Genomic DNA, 20604 nt, shown 5'->3' with positions numbered 1-20604 from the left:
CTTTGTAGCAACAGCTGGTCAGAGATGGACTTCAGGAGGTCTCCCTAAGCTCTGTTTCTGTGCTGAAGGAACCTTCTGAGGTCAGTCCAACTCCTTGGCAGGGGTTCAAAGACAATTTTAGGAAATGAATCATGGCCCTCAGTGATCCAGCTGTTCAAGGAGTTTTCTTGACATACATGGATCTACAGGATGAGAGATAGATGACAAGCATGACTGGAATATATGGTTAACAACTTAATTCCTCCTGACCCTCAAAAATCAGAAAAAACTATCCACGCTTCTGTTTAAACTGAAACAGGCTCCACCTAGTTCTGAACTCCACCTAGTAGCTAAAGAAAATAAGAAAATGATTCATTTTGTGTTGGACACTTTGTCTAAGGAACCACAGAAGAGATCAAGAGAAAAGTTCCAATCCCCCCAAGAATAGAAAGTGTTCATGCTTACAAGGGGGCAACTGAACAAACTTTAAACCTATATATCAATTACCTTCACCACCTACCCACCATCACGACCAGAGGTGATCGCTGCAGGGAGAAGTCAGGCACATCGGTGGAGTTGGATGTAAGGGATGCTTGCATTCCACAGGCCATCTTGTACTTTTGCAGTGTAAAGGGGACTTTGCAGTTCACCGTGTCATCTTTCTACAGCATGAAATTCACTTCAGTCTTGTTTTAGTGAACTTCACCTTCCCCCAGCCCCTCTTTCCCATTCATTGCTAGTTAGCACGGTCAATGTATAAAGAGCAGCTCTTTCCTTTCTAACCAGCCTCCTCCTGCCTGGGTCATGCAGTGTCTCTGATCATGACATTATACTTCTCTGGCACCTTTCATCCCCGATGATCCCAAATGCTTCAGACTTCAAGTCCCATATGAACTACACTGAGGGATCCCTTCATTCACCCTGATGTCTTCTCTGCATCTTGGGAGGTTGCTAAGCCAGCAGATTTTGCTTATGGCATCGTTCCCAGTAAGAAGGGCCAACCCCAGATGTCCTGATTCCCAGTCCAAATCCCAGGAATATAGAAGAGACCCTCTTCTAAGGTTTGGATTCATCCATAAAGAATCAGAAGCAAACCCTTTCCCTTATGAGGGCTTCTGTCTTATGGAATCCCACAGGCATCTGCCTGGAGAGCATTAATCACGCCCCACCAGGAACTTCCTTCACAGGAAATGAATTCGACATTTCACATTCCCTTGGATCATTTCTGCAAAGATTCTATCTGACATAAATCACAGTCTTTGTATTTCACATGTCGAGTGGCTTTTAATTTAGCCTATGGAGGCAAGTGGAGCAATGGCAGAGGGGCTCTCTGCAGAGTTGCTAGGGAGCAAGGCAGTCAAAGGTTTCCAAGTTCTCCTGAGTATACAGTCATCTCTGCAGGTTAGTGGGTGGAGGGAGATAGCAACATCCTTACACTTTCCATTCCACTTGGAGAGAGGGATCTTCCATTTCTATAGTGCCTTGCACGTCAAAGGGTCCCAACTAATGAAGTACAGCTGCGTCGTGGCTGAACAGAAAGTCCTATTAAATACACGTTCACAGTATCCCATAGCAGTGCTACCCTACAGTGTAGGACAAGAACGAAAGACTACCAAAGCCAATCACTTGGGCAGTCCTGGACAGTTTTCCACTCAGGAGCAGACAGCTCATTGCGTAGCTGGTTTCCCTATTCTCCACCCAGGGGAAGGGAACAGCATGTCTTAGATTTGCCAAGCTGATGCCTAGGCAGTGAGTACACAGACTGGCACTTGGCAATAGACACACACAGGAGGGGCAGTACTGGCCTCAGAACCCACCCAACTTGCAGTGAGAAGTGACCAAGCAAAGCAGAGGGGCTTCATGCTCAGTGGATCCATTTTGCTAATGCTTCTCATCTATTATTTATTGCATTTTGTGGTACTTTATAGTCATGTAAAATCCTATATTAAAGCAGGTTATAAATAGGCAGAGCAACAGCTATGGTGGAGCCTGCTTCGGAGCTGGTTATGGCACCATCTGTTAAGGATTTATTACTGCCATTTCCCAGAATGACTTTTTAATAACTTATTAAATTAAGTTATATGGAGGAATGATTAAATAAATGTCAATAGCGAAAGGGGGTCTATGCTTCCAGCCACTGGGCAATACCCCCCGAGATTATGTACAATCTCAGGGCATTGTCTTCAGCACAGGAGCAGGGTGCTTGTGGTTCCTGCTCCTGCTGCCAACCCCCAGCTTCAGGCAGATTCCACTGGCTGGGGTTTCACAAGGCTTCCCCACACCAGCTAAGGACAATGGCCCCGGCAGGGGGTGCTGATCTCTGTATTTGTGCTAAGGAACAAAGATCCTGATTTCACGAAAGCATCCCTAGGGTGGTGAATGAGACACGGAGAGCCTATCTTGTTTCCAAACTGAAAAATCACTCCCAGTTCTTTGACGCGTCTGCGACTTGGTTTAATATTTAAGGGCGCTACTCAGTGCTGGTGGAAGATGCTGGGCTGACAGCCCCAGTGACTGAAGTTCTGTGTCTCTACAGAACATGAGCTTCCCCTCTGGCTGCCCTCGGCCAAGGTCCTATAGCCCTACCTCAGGGAGAGAGGAGAGTTCAGTCATGGCACATTTGCTTTCTGGCTGAGACAATCCACTGGAACCATTTACATTGGCCATTTGTATTATATGGATCCTTACCCCACTAGCACAGGACCAAACCTATTTACCAGAGGGCCAATTATGGATACGCAGATAGAAAAGCTTCGGTGGGTTCTAACTTGGACCTGATTCAAAGCAGTGGCAGTTTCATGTTGCAGTTAAGGTTGCAGTCAGGCTCAGAACTCCATTGTGCTTGGAGCTGTACAAACACAGAACATGAGATCGCTTCCCTGAGGAGCTGATAGTCAAACAAGACAAGTGAGAGGGGATTACAATTGGGTATATGCAACTATATGTGTGATTTTTTTTTTTTTTTTATACAGTCAAAATAAAGAAACTCTCCAAATGCTTCTCAGTCTAGCACTCAGAACCTCAAGGTGCTGCTTCGTAGCCCATTATCAATTCCCTGAGTCAACCTGTTCCTGGTTCTTTTAAAACAACATTATTTCCAAAAAGAGTCTGGGGCAGGAACAAAAACACACTGAAGACTGCTAGGTTTCCATAGGAAAAAAATCTTTTATTTAACAATATATCAGGTTCCATCATGGCTCCATGGAATTCAGATTCCATATTACTGATTATTGATGATATGATACTGGGTGAAAGCAGCTGTGTGAAAGGCAAAGGAATTAAAAAAAGAACATGACAAGAACAAAAGAATACATGGTTTGGGTGAGCATGACCAATAGGATTCCAGGACTCTGGGCCACGGCCCAGAAGCCAAACCAAAACTTAACATATGGATGGAACATGATTAGAAACCAAGAGATGATCAACCAGCCAGTGAGTTGCTTGCCCATTGACTATCTTGCTCTAGGGCAGGGAGAAATACTCTGCACCTTGCAATTAATCATGAGGGTGGGAAGGGAAAAATAATTCCTGAGAAGAGGCACTCTCATTTTGGAGTGTTTCTCAGACCAAGTCATCTATTGCCTGCCAAGGAGAGGCCTGAGTGGATGGGCACTCTCTGGAGAGGCGGTGAGTACTTTAATTCTGGTAATGAAGGCAAAATGTGTAAACACTCATTAGCCCTGGGGCTGGAGAGCATCTGTACTCTCTGCATACAGATGAGGACATCAGTTACAGCAGCAGGGCGGCACAGCACTGGCAGCCTGACCACTAATCTAGTCCCAGAATGTGTTCATGAATCACCCTCCTTTGTCTGGTTCACTGACACTCCAGAAATGCACGAGGATGACTTGCTACCTCCGATCTTTTACAGTTGGGAGTATCCTGCTGGCAGCATCAGCTGTAGGGGCAAGAAAGAGCCTGAGGTGCAGGAAGGAAAGGCGAGAGCATGATCCAGCCAGAATACCTGTGAGACCATAACTGACTGTTACTGCTCCAGCATAGATGGGCAAAGGCGGCCGAGGCGGCAGCGACGCTGGTTGATCACATGACTTAAGAAGGTCCCCAACTTAAGAAAATGGAAGGAAGTTTAACTTGCTGCTGAATACTAGATTGTGGTGTTTAATGAGATGACCCAAATGTGCACATGGCTGTGATGCATGGGCTCATCTGTCATGCCAGAGTGTATTTGCATACACACCGTAGGTACACCCCCCACAAACGTGTACCTGTTGACATCTCTGAAATGTGGGAGCACGTCACGTTACGGGGTGTGTTTGCGCGTGCACTGCCATGGAGACAATGGGCTCCCTTGACCCTTTTCACCTCATCAATTTATCTTAACATTCCAGAGAACTTGGTACTGCAGCAACCACCTCACATGAACTCATTGTGTTGATATAATGCAGAAGGTTTTTGGCATAACTAACTGACCAGCAGCTGTAATACACAGGGCAATCACCACAGACTCAGACCTTGGAGACAGACCTATTAGTCCTCTTCCATCCCTGAACCACCTGCAATTCGTGATGTGACAGCAGAGCTGGAAATGGCTTCCATGAGGCACCTGCACATCTCCCCCCATGGCACTAACCTCTGGTGCTTCCCCACTCATTCGCTTTAGTTAGGCAGAGTGCATTTCTTTGATATGAAGGCATCAGGCACAGTAAGGGATGGGTGGGGAGAGTTTAGCTTTCACTTATCAATTAGAAAGAAGAGGGGGTGGGTTAACATCCCACCCCAGCACTGACAACTCCCACATCACGAGGTAGGCCCCCCAAATTCATGAGTTTGGCTTAAAACCTTTTTTAAAAATGGGAGGGGGGGATTTACCAACTGCTTTTAGAGCAGTGGTTCTCAAACTGTGGGTCACGACCCCATTTTAATGGGGTCACCAGGGCTGGCTTAGACTTTCTGGGGCCCGGGGTTGAAGCCGAAGCCCGAGCCCTACTGTCTGGGGCTGAAGCCAAAGCCTGAGGACTTCAACCCTGGGCGGTGGGGTCACGTTACAAGCCCCCTGCCTGGGGCTGAAGCCTTTGGGCTTTGCCCCCTCCCCCCCCCCCCATGGGGTGGTGGGGCTTGGGTAGGCTCAAGCTTCAGTCCCTCTTCCTGGGGTCATGTAGTAATTTTCCTTGTCAGAAGGGCATCGCGGTGCAATGAAGACCCCATTCCCTAATTCTCCATGGCTCCACCAAAGTGCGCGCGCACACACACCCTTTAGCTGATGAGCCTCCTGGATTTGATTGCGATATGACAATGTTTTACACCCGTTCTTGGTTATTTTTTTTTTTTTTAGTTCTCATTTCTTTTTCTAAGAAAAAGCAACCAGAAAATAATTCAGAGTTTATACAAAACATCTTTACATTATTTCTTCCAAAAAAGACTAGTATTTACACACAAACAAAACAAAAACAAAACACCTTCAATTCTTTCAGTGAAAAGAACAAAAGGGACACTCAGTTTTAGGACCCAGCAGACTGAGGTGCGCTGCAAGATTACAGTTCAAATTTCACCCCTGGACATGGTTACAAGTTTTTCAGCTGCCCACAGCTAGAGGAGTTAGTTACGTTTATGGGGGTTACGAACAAGCAACCCACATTCTGTTGATGATGGGTGGTTTTGCCCTTTTATTAGCAATAGACTACTAAGATTTAAAAATCCCAGAAAAGCAGGAGAGGGGCGAGCGGACAGTCACTGCATTCAGGGGGCAGTAATCACATTGGAGAGCTAACAATAAACGTTGGAATAATTGTATTTATCTACTTTTGGTATAAACGTCTGGCCAGGCCCCTGGCATCTCCTAGCCCTTCCCATCAAGCATGCCCTCAGCTTGACCATCGAAATCTCAAACCACTGCCAAGCACGCCTTTCCAGGCTGGGAGGTGAAACTCCTCGTAAACAAACGGTTCTTTAACAATGCACACAGGCTGGGCTGCTTCTCCAGCGTTAGGAATCTCGATTGTTTTAGTTGCACCTGGAAACAGGATGCTGATTTTTTGGGGAGGGGGGGATTTCTTTAAGATTAGAATCTTTTCGCAATTTTACACAACAGACTCAGTCAATCCTCTGTGGAGTCCTGAAAAACATGGACCTTGGCCGACGACCTCAGCCGAACAAGCCTCAAAGTGCACTCTTGTCTAAGCCCTTTAGAAACACCTTGGCAAAACACTCTGCCCAGCCTGGCAGCTATGTGGCACTGCACGGCATCCTGCACAGACCCCGCAGCGGGGAAGAAAAGGTGCATTTGGGGAGGGAGCAAAACTGAAAGGTGCAAAATGAAACCTCTTTCCATCCTGCCATCTCTCAGGGGCTGGCAGCTGACTAGTGTCCCTTCTGCTGTGTCTCAGCCCGGAGCCTGAGGGAGGGACAATGGGATCAGGTTAAGTTCCCTGTGATTCTAAGGCTCTTCTCCTCCCACTGTAAAGGCAGCCATGAATGACTCTAGCTGGTTTATTGCCTTGCACTGTGCTGAGAAGTGGAGGGTGTGGGGCATCCTGCTTGTTGCCCTGTCTGGGATTAGAGAGGGAGAGAGAGGAGAATGCTGCTCTGCTCGACCCCGAGCTCTCATTTTTCCATTTCTAAAAAACTAAACAATTGCTCTTTGATGCAGCCCCCAGGAGGCCATTTCCACAGAGCACAGTGCCCGCTTTCCCCTCTGGAACTCAGTGGGCCCCACATCCCTCTTGGTTTTACAGTTGCCTTATGGAAATAAGTGCCCTGGGTTAGAGGGAGAAGGCACAAGGCCAGGATTCTGGAGAGACTCCCTGTAATGAGATCAGGACAGCGACATCCCCCACTGTATGCTGTGCTTTGTGTTCCCTCTCCCGGCTTACTGGGCTGTACCCGGAGTTGGGCCACATCTCCCCTTGCTGCCTGCAGCCACGTACTCATCACACCCAGCCACATTGCATGGTGGTTCTCTCCAGCTGTGCACTTCCAAACAGCCAATTCTGGGACCACCAGTAAACATGAACAGTTGGAGTCACATGAAAGAAACATGCGGGGAAAACAGAGGGAGTGCTAGGGCACTAGCCCAGCACCTAAAGCAGAGCCCAGCTTGGAGGCTGACATGGGTGCTGTGGCCCCTGTCATGTCCTGATGGCCTCTGATTCCCATAGTGCAGGTCTCCACCATGCAACAGTTGCAGCTCCAAAGACAGTTTAAGACACTGTGCTCTAGCCAATTCCTTTCATGGATTTACAAATGGGATCCAGTAAACTAATAAAATGACTAATCCCCGCCCAGAAATGGGATTGGGAAAAGCAGATGGCAGCAGCACACATGCTCTTGGGGGCAGCCTCAGGCTGAGTCTAGTGGACTAAATGACTCCTAAGTACCATGCCCAGCAGAGCAGGACCTGCATGGGGGGAGTGATGACTCCATACCTGAATCTCACAGAGAGGACAGGAGAGAGAAGGGACTTTCTGTCTCTTGGGAATACCCTCGCTATTTGGTTCAAGGATAAGTTAAGGGACTGGCTTCCCACCACAAGTTCTATCCCTCACACTATACTTCCTCCAAAGCAGCCACTTCCCAAAGGAAAAGGCAAGCAACTCTCTCACTCCCCACCCATGCTCATGCATGAGGTGGAGGCAGCATCAGAAGGGTCAGAAACGTCCCGTCCCCCCCGTCCCAGGGACAGATGCCAAGGCAGCCACACAAGGTCACAGAAGCACTGGCTCTCACCTTGTTATCACATCACATTCACTTAAGACAATTATTCTTTTAGGCCTCAGCAGGAGAACTGTGTCCAGTTCTGGGCACCGCACTTTAAGAAAGATGTGAGAGTCCAGAGCACAGCAACAAAAATGATAAAAGGGTTAGGAGACCTGACCTATGAGGAAAGGTTAAAAAAACTGGGCTTATTTAGTCTTGAGAAAAGACGGTTGGGGTGAGGGGGACCTGACAACAGTCTTCAAATACGTGAAAGGCTGTTATAAACGGGACAGGGAACAATTGTTCTCCATGTCCACTGAAGTAGGACAAGCAGTAATGGGCTTAAACTGCAGCTAGGGAGATTCAGGTTAAATATTAGGAAAAATTTCTTAAAGATAAGGGTAATTAAACTCTGGAATAGGCTCCCACGGGTGGTTGCGGAATCCCCATCATTGTCTAATGTGTTCCTAATAGTCTTTGAACTCCTGTGAGAGATGGTCTAGGTTTACTTGGTCCTGCTTCAGCAAAGGGGGCTACACTTGCCCTCTCGAGGTCCCTTTCAACCCTACATTTTTATGAGATGTTGGGAAATCCCCCCACAGGATGTAGACTGGGAATGTAGCCATCCTTCCCTTGGACACAACAAGGTCAGCATGGCAGCACCTTCTCAAAGATGCTCCAAGATCCCAGTCATGGCCTCAAACACTGCCACTCAGTCATGTTACTACTAGGTCTGGGGCCATAACTGCAAGAACTGCAGTATTCCTGTGAAAGGTTCCTCTCTACTCCAGGACACAGCCATTCCTGCCCTGTGAGGTGGGACGCATGCATACACGGAAAGGAGCCAGATAGGATGAGTTGTTACCTGGTAAATCAGGAGGATGGAGCAGGGTCTTTGACTGGTGCTCATGCCATGACAACAGCAATCAATAGGGTTTGCTGAAGCCATCGAGGAGCTAAGCCCCGCTTCTAGCGCTGAATCATAGAATATCAGGGGTGGAAGGGACCTCAGGAGGTCATCTAGTCTAACCCCCTGCTCAAAGCAGGACCAATCCCCAGACAGATTTTTTACCCCAGATCCCTAAATGGCCCTCTCAAGGATTGAACTCACAACCCTGGGTTTAGCAGACCAATGCTCAAACCACTGAGCTAAGCCTCCATGACTGGCTTTGCTTTTAGAGACCAACCAATCACAGGATTTGTTTTTCCCCCTTCTGCACAAGATTCCTGCAGTGGTAGCATGGAACAGACAGTTGCTTCCAATGCTAATAGGTAGAGGCCTCAGTAGTGATGATTAAGGGCTACTCTTTCAGGGTTAGGCTACCCCTCCTACCAAAAAAGTATCTAGGAGTGACTCCACAATGGGTGGAAAAAGCCAGCTCCCAGAACACAAGAGGAAAGGACCCAGCTTGGATAAACCAAATCCCTGCTTTTCAGAAACGGAAGGGAAAGGAAATGAGCCAATTCAGCCATGAGGCTTGGTGTAGGATGTGCCACAGCAAGAAACTTGCTGCCTTCCCCACCCGAAGGGCCTGCACAAAGAGCATGACCAGTCAGAGTGACAGTACAATGGTTAAAACAAGCCTCATGCCTGGCAGTCACTGAAATGTGTAAGAGTTCTAGAACCAAGAGGGTCAGCGGGAGAAGAGGCCCAGCTGCTCTCTGTGGAAGGGATGAGGCTGCTGGGATACATGGGGGCCTAGACGGCCTATGAGCTTACTCAGAATACTGACCTCCCCAGCTCAGCCAAGCCCAGAACAGCCTAACTGCTGTGGCCACTGAATATCTGCCCCACCCCCAATATCGATGCAGTTTGCTTTCTCTTCCTCTTAGCCACCTCCTCCTGCTCTCTTCTCACTTGCTCTAGCCTCCTGAGAACATGTCAAGTACAGGCTTCAGAGCAGGCATGATTCATTTCGTTTCCAGTCCAAATGGAAGCACTTTGGCCTGAACCCAAAGAGCAAACCAGCTTCAGGATCTGCTGAAACGACAGAGCCAAGAATGAACCTTGTGACTAAGTTACTGAATGCTCCCACCCTTTTCTCTCAACCCAGTCCCAGATCCAGCCTGACTGAGGCTATCAGTGAATGCTGTCCTACTGCCCTCTCCCTGATGTTGGAGAAACTAGCTCAGCCTCTGTCCTAGGAAAAGAGATCAGGCGAGGGACATGCTATGAAGAAGACACACCTTTGGAGGAGTTCCCATAAAGGTTACTGTCTTGTGGAAGGGGAAGAGGCTCCTGGCTCTGGGTGGCGTGGGGTAGAGCCCTGGATTCTCTCATGCACTGACCATTTGAGTTATATTTTTCCTCTTCTTCCCGCCCCGTTTAAGCAGATAAACAAGAGTCGACTGCTACACACTGAACACGAAAGTTTAAAATGGCAAGGACAGCAGAAGGTGAGAGTGTGTGTCCTGGCAGAGCATGGCCAGGGGATTGGCATGGCAGAGGGAGAAGAGCATGCCAGAAGGCTTGCAGGTGGTGGCTCAGAGTCCCACCAATATTTCACAAAAATAAAAACGTTACAAAAGTTAAAAAATAATTATAATAATAATAATAGTAGGTTGGGTTTGTCAGCCTCCCCCCTACACAGGGTCTACGTCCTTGGCACGCCTACGCAAAGTGCTGCCGCAAGCTGCTCATTCCTCAGGTGAGTGGCGGTTCTTCTCTAGGGCCCACAAGTTAATCCGACTCCTAGGACAATCCTGGACCAAAGCAACAACCGGCACAGCCCCAAACACAAGAATACTTAACATAATATAGATGGAAAAGCTGAAAGGGACATCTCCAAATCAAGAGGGGGCAGAGTTTTGTGGTATCGCCAGGGGCATCAGAGTGAGGAAAGGCACAGCGCCCACGCACAATGGCTGTTGCGCGTAGCTAGGGCCATATCATGGCTAGATGCGTCTAGAGCCAGGATGCAGTCTGAAGCAGGAGGAGGATGCTGAAGGCCCACCCTCGAGTCTTGGGATTACAAAAGCTGAGAACTACAAAACTAAATACAAAGGGGAAAACAGAGCGAGAGCGTGCGAGCGGGTGATCCACTATCTGGTGCGAGACCCTTGCGCTCCCCTGGTCTTGCCATGGGGTTCATTTCACTTCCTCCCTCACAGAGCGAGCACACTAGTGGGGAGAGCCAGCGGCTGCCCCCAGGGCCCTCAGCTCTCTAGTGCTCTTGCATTGGTAGGTTGCCGAGGCTGCTCCTCAGACCTTGTAGTAGATGTTGGCTGGGCTCTGAGGGGGCATCTCCTGGACAATGTAGACGGGGTGCCCATAGTCCCCGCTCACCTTCTCATAGTGAGGGCAGTAGTTATTTTCTGTAGTCCGTAAGGGGATGATGATATCGCTGGGTTCTGAACCTGCATTACCGCTGCACTTGGGACTAGCCAAGGTGCTAAGTGACAAGGCTGCTGCCCGCTGCTGGGTGTGCTTCCGGTGCCGCTTGCGGATCTTGATCAGGAGGACAACAAGGAAGATGATGATGAGGATGAAGATGACACAGCCAGCACCAATTGCAGCAAATACTGCCACCTTAGAGCTGAAGAATCCATCACTGCTACCTTGGGTGTTCTGCCCATCTTGGTTAACGGAGCCTGGGGGAGAAAACAAGATGGATTAAAGTGAGGAAATGACCTTCCTGACCAAACATTTAGTCATTCTCCCTTCCATCTCGGGGAACCTGGGCTCTTCTCTTGCTTAAGCCACAAAAATAATTTACATGGTCTCAGCCTAATCCCCTTGCTCCACTGCAAAGCCACCACACCCAATTTAGCAAGAGTGGTGGACGGGAATAGCAGGGGGAGCTGAAAATCAGGGATGAGGTACACTAGTAGAGCTTTGGGGAAGAAGCTTGTACGCCTACCAGCACTTGGCCCAGCTCCAAATTCACCCATCTGCATAAGGAAAAGGAAACTCAGTTCACTAATGTACTGCAATGGCAACTGAAAAGTAGCTATTATAGGATGGGACACAAGAGAAGGTTAAGATACAAGACTGGGCAAGAGATAGAGGAAGAGCGTTTACCGGTTGATTTGAGGGGATAGGGGTTGAAGTTCAGTCTAAGGCTTGGTCTATACTTAAAAGTTATGTCAATGTAGTCTCAATGGTCTAGGGTGTGAAAAAAATCCCTGACCAACATAATTATGCTGACATATAGTTGCGTCTACACTGAGGGCTGTCGACAGCAGAGTGCCTCTGTGATTATAGCTAACATCGTTCTGAGAGGTGGTTTTCCTACAACAGAAAACCCATCTGCCGGTGTAGGCTATGTCTAGCCTGGTATAGTCCCCATAGTGTAGACATACCCTATGCTGACACAGGCTATGTCTAAACTATGGAGCCTAAGTACCTGGGTTCCAGTACTACACCCAGATTTGAGGACACACCAAGGAGCTGGCAAGATCTCAAGGGCTCCCACTCTGCTGTATTTGCATCTCCAACCCTTACAGATGGTAGTCAGAAGCACAGCCCTTCCTCCGCGTGAACTGAGATAGAAGAGGCAACAGTCCGGCTAGTGGGAGCATCAGACCCATTGATTCCAGGAGGAGGAATGGGTATATTCTGGAGAGACCCCAGCACAGCAGTGTCCACAGCATATCTTCTTTTACTTTGCATGTACTGGGTTCACCTTGTACATAACTCCTATTACTCAGTCTCAAGAAGCAATGCAATCTCAGGATATGTTTACACTGCAAGTGAAGATGTGATCGTAGCACGGGTAAGAATACCCATGTTACCCAAACTAGCTAGATTAAAGCTAACAATACCAGTGTAGACATAATGGCACAGGCTAGCAACTAGAGTAGAGTATTTACCCAGGCTCCCTAGAGGGCCTGTACTCTGGTTGCTAGTTTGTGTTGAAGCCCATGCCACCATGTCTACACAGCTATTGTTAGCTTTAATCTAGCTAGCATAGGTAACGCAGGTATGCCTGCCCATGCTACAATCACAGCTTCACTGGCAGTGTAGACATACCGTAAGAGAGAAACCTTGGACACTCTCAGACACTGTTGGCCCATTGTTGCCCCATTTCCTCACCCTAATCTGACATCCTCTCCTTTCACATTTCCCTACTGGACTGGAGACAGATGGCTGTTCATATCCAGTCTGTAATCAGAATGAACCCCAGGAGTCCCTGCTCCCCCCAGAAGACTAGAGAGCTCTACTGAAAGTGGGTTCTGATGCCTGTAGACCTGCCATATCCTGTTATTGCCCCTCACCTCCCTCTAGCCACCCAGTCCAAGGCAGCTCCAGACCCCTGAGGGGAGCAGTTTGGCTGCCTGTCTGTATCACAGATGGAGAAACGAGCAGCTTTCCCCCACTTCATCGGATTCCACTGCTCTCTCTCAGCAGGGACAAAAATCCAACCTCTATTCTTCCAACCCCCCGAACTCTGCCTCAATAAACCGTCAGATAACAACCAATGCAGAGGACAGCAGCAGGAGAGTGCTAAAGGAAAACTCCCCCTGCTTAAGACAATGGGGAGCTGAAAAGGCAGCTCCAGGAATTATCCTTCAGAGTCCAAGTCCATTCTGCCACTGCGCTGGACTTTGGCAGCATCTCACTGTCTATGCCCCTACCAAACAGAGGCTGAGCAGTGACATCAGGAGATGCATGGTGAGGGAACCCCAGATGATGAGTTTGCAGGAACCAGTGCAGAGAGCTTGCACATGTCTGATCTAACTACCTGCTCTAAGGTATCTCAATTTCCCTGGATTCTTAGAACTGAACTGGGCTTGGCTCCTCTGGCAATCAATAGCTGGTTCTGGCCCCACTTCCCTGGCCCCACTAAGAGCACTACTGGTTTTTCTCTCTTTCCTAAAATGAACAGGCAAACCTACCTGGTTTCCCAGGATCCTCCACCACAGGGACCTTGTGGCGTGGACTCTGTGTAGCGATTTTCACTGTATTGTCAGATTCCTTGCTGGGCCGACTGGTTGTCAGCTGCTCTGGGATCACAGCATTTGGATCTGTGAAAAAGAAAGACTGGATGAGAAATCTGCTTCCAGGTGCTAGATTACAACATCAAGAGCTGTAGCTCTTCCTCCACCGTCAATCGCTTAAACATCACTCCTTACCCTGGTATCTGAGGGCCCATGTCAAACGTTGTTCAGAAAGGTGGTGCAGCACAGCACTCTGCATGTGCATAAGTGCATTGCGGCAGGAGTCTGGGCTGGCCCTGTGCAAGGGCTACATGCTTGTATGGGCAGGAGGAAGGAATCAGAGGCACAGGGGCAAGGGATTGATGGGTAAGAGTGGGAGGCTTGGTAAAGAGGCTTAGGAACACTGGGTACATTTCCCTACTATGTATGGAGGGGCAAACATTCCCCTTGGTTTTAAACATGCACTCTGGTTCTTGCGTCCCCCAGCTCCAACACTGAGTGCTAGGCTAACCACATAGAAAAAGGGCCGGAGGGAACCAGAGTGATACAAGGCTTCTCTCCCTTATTCAAACAACCAGTGTCCAGGACTCTGGGCCTGAACTGCCCCTCGTGTCCTATCGCACCAGCAACATGATTCCTGGAGGCAGGCACAAGTCCTGCCTTGGTTTTTCATTTGAGGCATTTCCTTTTAACTAGAGGATGTGTGATGGTTTGAGGTTAAGTCCCACATTTGAAAGTCATTCTCTAATCAGGTTTCAGAGTGATAGCCGTGTTAGTCTGTATAAGCAACCCAACCACTCCCAGTCTTTATTCAGGCCTAATCTGATGGTATCCAGTTTGCAAATTAATTCCAGTTCTGCACCTTCACGTTGGAGTCTGTTTTTGAAGTTTTTTTGTTGAAGAATTGCCAGTTTTAGGTCTGGTATTGAGTGACCAGAGAGACTGAAGTGTTCTCCTACTGGTTTTTGAACGTTATGATTCCTGATGTCAGATTTGTGTCCATTTATTCTTCTGCATAGAGACTGTCCGGTTTGGCCAATGTTTATGGCAGAGGGGCATTGCTGGCACATGATGGCATATATCACATTGGTAGATGTGCAGGTGAACGAGCCCTGCATGGTGTGGCTGATGTGGTTAGGACCTATGATGGTGTCCAAAAACAGACTCCAACATGAAGCTGCAGAACTGGAATTAATTTGCAAATTGGATACCATCAGACTTTAGGCCTGAATAAAGACTGGGAGTGGTTGGGTCATTACAAAACCTGAACTTAATTTCCCTAATACTAATTTCTCCCTACTGTTACTTACACCTTCTTGTCAACGGTCTGTAATGGGTCGCTATTACTACATCAAAAGTTATTTTTCCTCCCTTGGTATCCTGCTGTTAATTGATTTCTCTCGTTAGACTGACCTCACACTTAGTAAAGCAACCCCCATCCTTTCAGGTATTTATACCTGCTCCTGTATTTTTCACTTCATGCATCCGATGAAGTGGGTTCTAGCCCATGAAAGCTTATGCCCAAATAAATTTGTTAGTCTCTAAGATGCCACAAGGACTCATCATTGTTTTTATTCTCGAATCAGTCTCTGTAGTTTCCTCCACACTACCCCTTTATGCAGGGAATGCCCTCCCTGAATTAATTTGTAAGGCTACTACTGTTTCCTCCTTCTAATCCCTCCACTAGACTCACCTCTGCTGTGACACCCACAAGAAACTAACCAGGCAACAATGATTTAGTTGTAAGTCAAGGAGAGTGATTTGATTGACATTTAAGACAATTGAGAACCATCAGGACCACCAAGTTGTGCAAGTCACTAATCTAATGCAAGGCATGATCTTATCTTCATTATGCTCCTCCCTCACCTCATCTCGTCCTCCGTGATATTCAGTAATTGTTTACAGGGAGGGCTCTTTGAGGCAACGCTGTATCTTCCTGTGTGCACAAGGCACCCAGCACAATGGGGGCCCCAATCCCAAGTGGGGATTCTCGGTGTGACCACAATACAGCATAGTATCAGCTGCCTCCCGAATCGACAGAGGTGGGTGGAAGGTGGTTTCACACAGGCACCCCTTCCCAAGAGCAGTACATGTTAAACGGTAGGACTGCAAGCTAGGTTGAGTTTCCCGAGAACACTCAAAACCAAACATTTCTCCTGAACTCCAACCGGAACCCAGCTCTGCATGGAGGGTTCTGCACCTCACAGGGCTGGTCCAGGAAGCCAAGGGGTTAAATGCTGCAGAAGGAGGTCTGGACTGGGCCATATCTACCCCTGAGGTAACATCACTGACTTCAGAGGGCTACACCAGGCATGAAACTAGACCAGTGTGTTCTACACATGTCAAAGGTGACCAAATAGAGATGAAGAGAGGAGCAGCTCAGAGTTTTGTGGGAAGAGTGTATGTATGGGAGCAGGGCCGGCTCCAGGGTGCCCCAAGCAGCCAAAACAAAACAAAACAAACAAAAAGCCGCGATTGCGATCTGCGGCAGCAATTCGGCGGGAGGTCCATCGCTCCCAGGCGGAGTGAGGGACCATCCGCCGAATTGCCGCCAAATATCTGGACGTGCCGCCCCTCTCCGGAGCGGCCGCCCCAAGCACCTGCTTGAGAAGCTGGTGCCTGGAGCCGGCCCTGTATGGGAGGGTGCGGGGAAGTAAGGAGTCAGATCCTTCCTATCTGTTGCCAGAATGCAGGCATTTCCATTAGATTAAGTGCGACCACGGATAGCTTCCTTTCAAAAGTAATACAATTGTACAGCCTGGCCCTAGACATGTACAGTGTGCTGCAGAACACTGCAGTACTGGCAGCACAGGCCTTGCCCTGAGGAACTTACAATCTACATGGAGAATGGCAGACACAATGCTGGGAAAACAACAGCAAGCAAAGAAGGAAGGCGCACAAAGCTGAAATGTGATCATGGCTGCTGAAGTGACACAGGGAGCATTGCAGCAGCTGCCATATTTAAAGTAATTTTGTTGGCTTGAGTAGAATCTGTTATATGGGTCACTGTCCGAGGGCCTGTGAGCAAAGCTGGGTTTGAAGGAGGGATCTGCAGGAGGGGAGTGAGGCTGCGTGTTGTAAGACTCAGAGAAAACATTCCTTGGACAGCCTTGGAAACGGCACAAAGGAATTTTTAGACCGAAACAGAATTAGCAGAGGGTCCAAATAGGAGGGCAAGCAAGTGACCAATGACAAGACATAGGTTGGGCTAGGACCTCAAGCATAAGAGTGAGACTTTGAATCCGATATGGAGCCTGGAGAGAGAGAGTATGGACACTGCAGATCATGGCTGGCAATGCTCCGTCCTCAGCCAAAGGCCTGTGCTACTTTTGCATAATATCCTCAGACCTCTAATCTCAGTGGTGAGCAAGAGAGACAAGCTGAAGACAAGCGCCGGCAATCTGTTTCTTTTTAAGCCCATTAGGAGTGACATTGCCTGAATAGCTTTTAGTTTGGGGGAGTTTAGGCAATACCCTTGGCTTGGTGGGTGGGAAATCCTGCCATCCCCTTCAAGGCCAGAAGTACTGGAGCAGAAACAGCACTGAGTCAGATAAACATGAAGCAGAGGTAGATTCCTGGATGAATCCTATATGCACCAGGATCTCCTCTTTGGACATTACAAACTGCATTTTACTGTAACCAGTTGGGTGAAGCTTGTGTGGGCACATTGCCCATGGGCCTTTTGGACCATAGTAAAGCCTTAATATTAAACACTAACAATATGCGACAAGCGCCATTAGGTATTTTGTTCCCCCAAAATGTTTCCACCTAGGGTTTAGGAACAATCACCTGAAGCTGGGGTATTTTGGCTGCCCTCTTTCCTTCCCCAGAAAGGTAGCTAATAAATATGTCCCTCCACCCCAGTTTAACATAGTCATGGAGTTTTAAACCCTTGTGAGTATCACACAGAAATGAGCCTGTCATAGGTGCTGCTGGGAGAACCCAGACCTCCAGACCCACCTCCTGCCATCTTCAAGGCATTTGTTGCTCATTGATGAATAATGCAAGTAGCTCCCCTGGTAGTAGCAAAATGTCACGTAGCAGGGAGGGCATTTGACAGAGCAGAACAAGATGGCTTCCTTGGTGCCTCGTTGGCAAGACAATGGTCTGTTCAGCATCAGTGGAGGGCGGGCAATACAGACAAGCCAGCTTCACCCTAACTGCATCCATATCCCCCATCCTTCCCCTTCATGTCCATCTGATTATGTGCCCAATTTTACATTGTAAAGTGACCACATCAAACACAACACAGGGAGCAAAGATGCCTCACCTACTCTGGCTGGCACTCTACTAACAAGCAGACCAAAGGCATGCATGAGACTTGACTGAGTGTGCGAAACCAGGAGCAATTCCTGTTACTGCCGCTCCCCTGGTCTGGGAAGTGTGACATGATGCAGAAAGGAAAGAGGCCAACCCACAGGAGTTACTGAAATAGCAACATCAAAGCTAGTCCTCTCCTCAAAGGAGCATTAACAAAACAGTCTGGTTCTGTTGCCTAACTGCCAAATGAAAACCACGGAACTAACAAGCCATATGCTAACTTCAGCTTCAGGCAGTGGCCGGCTGCTGCCTCCCATCCCCTATTTTGCTGTCTTCTACTCAGAGTGTAAGCTCTTCAGGACAGGGACCTTGTCTGCCTCTTTGCCTGAAAGGCATCACTCTAGAAAGCACACACGAAAGGGCAGTCATAAAGCAGCACTGTCTTTAAGGGAGGGCAGAGGCATCGGGAGGCTGAGAGAGAGGAGTTCGGGGACATCACAGGCTTGGAACATTTCAGTACTTTGGGGGAAACAGTTTTTTGTTGTTGGTTTTTTTAAGATTCCTTCTGAGCGCCAGTGCATGGGTCTGTGCATATTTCCAACAAAGGCAGCTGAGCGAACAAAAAGGAATCTAACTTTCCAGGGCAGCAGCACTATTCCTTTTCTTTTGTTATAAATACTGCTCCAAAAACATCAAACAAAATAACGAAAAGCAGCCATTATGAGCTCTGCATCCACGGAGTGAGCTGGAGTCAGGCCTGTGGCTTCACCGGGGCCCAGAAGAATGTTTTCAGAGAGCTTCAACCATCAGAAAAAATTACACAGCAGAGCACAGTTAAAGGATTCAGACAGGTCATGGCTGCACTACAATCCCTTATTCTGGGGGCATTTCCCAAGGAAGCATCAGATGTCAGAAAGAATTCGGTGCCTCAGCCCTGTTCCCACAGCTGCCCCTTCTCCATGCCAGGAGCCATGACCTCCTTGTAGAATCCCAGCATGCACTGGGAAAGCTCATGGAAGGCCAAGGAGGCTGGGCCATATGGTACCTCTTGGAATTAAACTGCAGCTCCAGAAATGTCATTTAGATGAAGCTGTGATATCACTCCCAGAATATCTCACAGCACAGAAGGTGAAATTCATTAGTATTAGGGGCAAAATCGCTTTCCCCTGCACACACTGAAGGGTCCAGGGCAACAAAATGACAGACTGATATTGCCTACAAATATGCAGGGGACTGCTCAAAGGAGGGTCAATGGGGGAACAGCCATCTATGCCTTGGGTGCCCAGGGCCCTCTGCAATGCAGTGGGTTTTGTAACAAGACCTACAGCCACCTTCATTGTTAATATTGATGAGCATGTAGTGCACTGTGTTGGTAGATGCATTATCACCTTCAGGATCTATCCCACAGAGAAGATAAGGCTTCTGCCAGTAGTCACCTGAACTGCTGATACTGAATGCCAAAGGGTCTAGTTGAGGCTCCCTGGGTCGGCTATCTGCAGAACATGGATTCCTTGAGGGTGGCCTGCAGAAACTGCAACTGCTAGAATGCAATTCTTAGTCTGGGCAACATGGCTTCCAGGACCTGTATTCCTGACTGGTTGCAATAAATTCCGTTTTATGCAAACTAGGAGTAACTATTGGGCTTCTAGCAACTTGCCAATGTGCCTTTTGCCTGCTAAGGTTTGAGGGATCCTTGCTTAGAACTATTTCAGAGGGAAAGCCCCTGATCTCTAGCTCTCTCTTCTGATGGCCATCTCTCTCTCACTTCAATAATGGAGCAGGTAGGGAGAGATAGGAAGGCCCTATTTTAGTTTAAGAACTGGATTTTCTTGCAGAAAGCAGTTTTTGCTGTCTTACTTTGGAACAGAATAGTTCAGACTTGAAAGTTGTGTCTAGTTTATATATTAGGCAGGAACTGAGAACAGGCCAGTTCAGCACAGGCTAAACAATTTCAGCTATTTCTAGAGAGACCTGCAGCATCCAACATTCAGATTTGTTCTGCCAGCAATGAGGAACACGGCAACTCCCTTTATGTATTGCACTGAGGAAGCTGGAGGACTCTGCCTTATCACAGAACAAACCAGTTTCAGTTGACCATCCATCTCAGAGTCTGAGCTAGTTTCCAGCGGAGTCATAAAACCAAGGTGGGGTGGAACTGACACTTAACTGTAACTTGGGCTCATAATGCTGTGTGTGCACAAATGTTGGCCAAAAAAGGGCCCTAAAACTCAAACTCTGCTGAACAATTGGGAAACATCACTGCTCAAACAACAGAGATGCTCTCTCTAATCATCATGCCAGACTATAGCCAGTAACCCCACTTTGGGCCTAGAGAGGAAGAGGTTGCTATAAAAAGTTGCTGGAACTTTCTAAAGTGTTAGCACCAAAGGGAAAAAAAAATAATTCCGAATAGATCTCTGTTTTGGAGAGACCACCCCCTTGTGGGCCATGAATGCTTCACAATCTTGAACCACGACTGGTTGCTAAACTCAAATGATTTAATCCTCTTTATTATCTAAATGGCATTCTAATAATTTAGAGCAGGGAGTGTTCACAACCAGAGGTGTCAAGTCTGGGGCACTGGAAAATAAAGTGTAGGAAACAACTCTGCACTGCCCCTTGGATTACAGGGACTTCATAGGTCTTCTCTCTCTCTCTGTTTCTCCAGTGTGCCTGGAGCAAAGATGGGGCAACCCAAGGGCATCAACATCACCTGTATTTTACAGCATCAAGAGAGCCAAAGGCTTCTGGGAATTGTAACATTTATTATAAAATTGATCAACATAAGTTAGTGATCAAATACAAAGACATCAAACTAGCTCCTCCCTCACC

The 20604-nt window shown here is 47.9% G+C and overlaps 1 protein-coding gene across 1 annotated transcript in view; it reads right to left on the bottom strand.

The window, feature by feature from the left end:
- Positions 1 to 5307: 5307 nt before the first annotated feature.
- Positions 5308 to 20604, bottom strand: part of EFNB1 (ephrin B1) — a 118047-nt gene continuing 102750 nt past the window's right edge. Inside the window, exons 4-5 of the mRNA XM_005284521.5 lie at positions 13471 to 13599; positions 5308 to 11223 (exon numbers count right to left, since the gene is read on the bottom strand). Of these exons, the coding sequence (XP_005284578.1) occupies positions 10835 to 11223; positions 13471 to 13599 (518 nt within the window). The 3' untranslated portion in view covers positions 5308 to 10834. The remainder of the gene's footprint in view (positions 11224 to 13470; positions 13600 to 20604) is intronic.

Source organism: Chrysemys picta, chromosome 9 (genome assembly GCF_011386835.1).
Source record: "Chrysemys picta bellii isolate R12L10 chromosome 9, ASM1138683v2, whole genome shotgun sequence".
NCBI classification, from domain to species: domain Eukaryota; kingdom Metazoa; phylum Chordata; order Testudines; family Emydidae; genus Chrysemys; species Chrysemys picta.
Note: the sequence above shows the minus strand (reverse complement) of the source record. Positions and strands in the feature narration are given on the sequence as shown.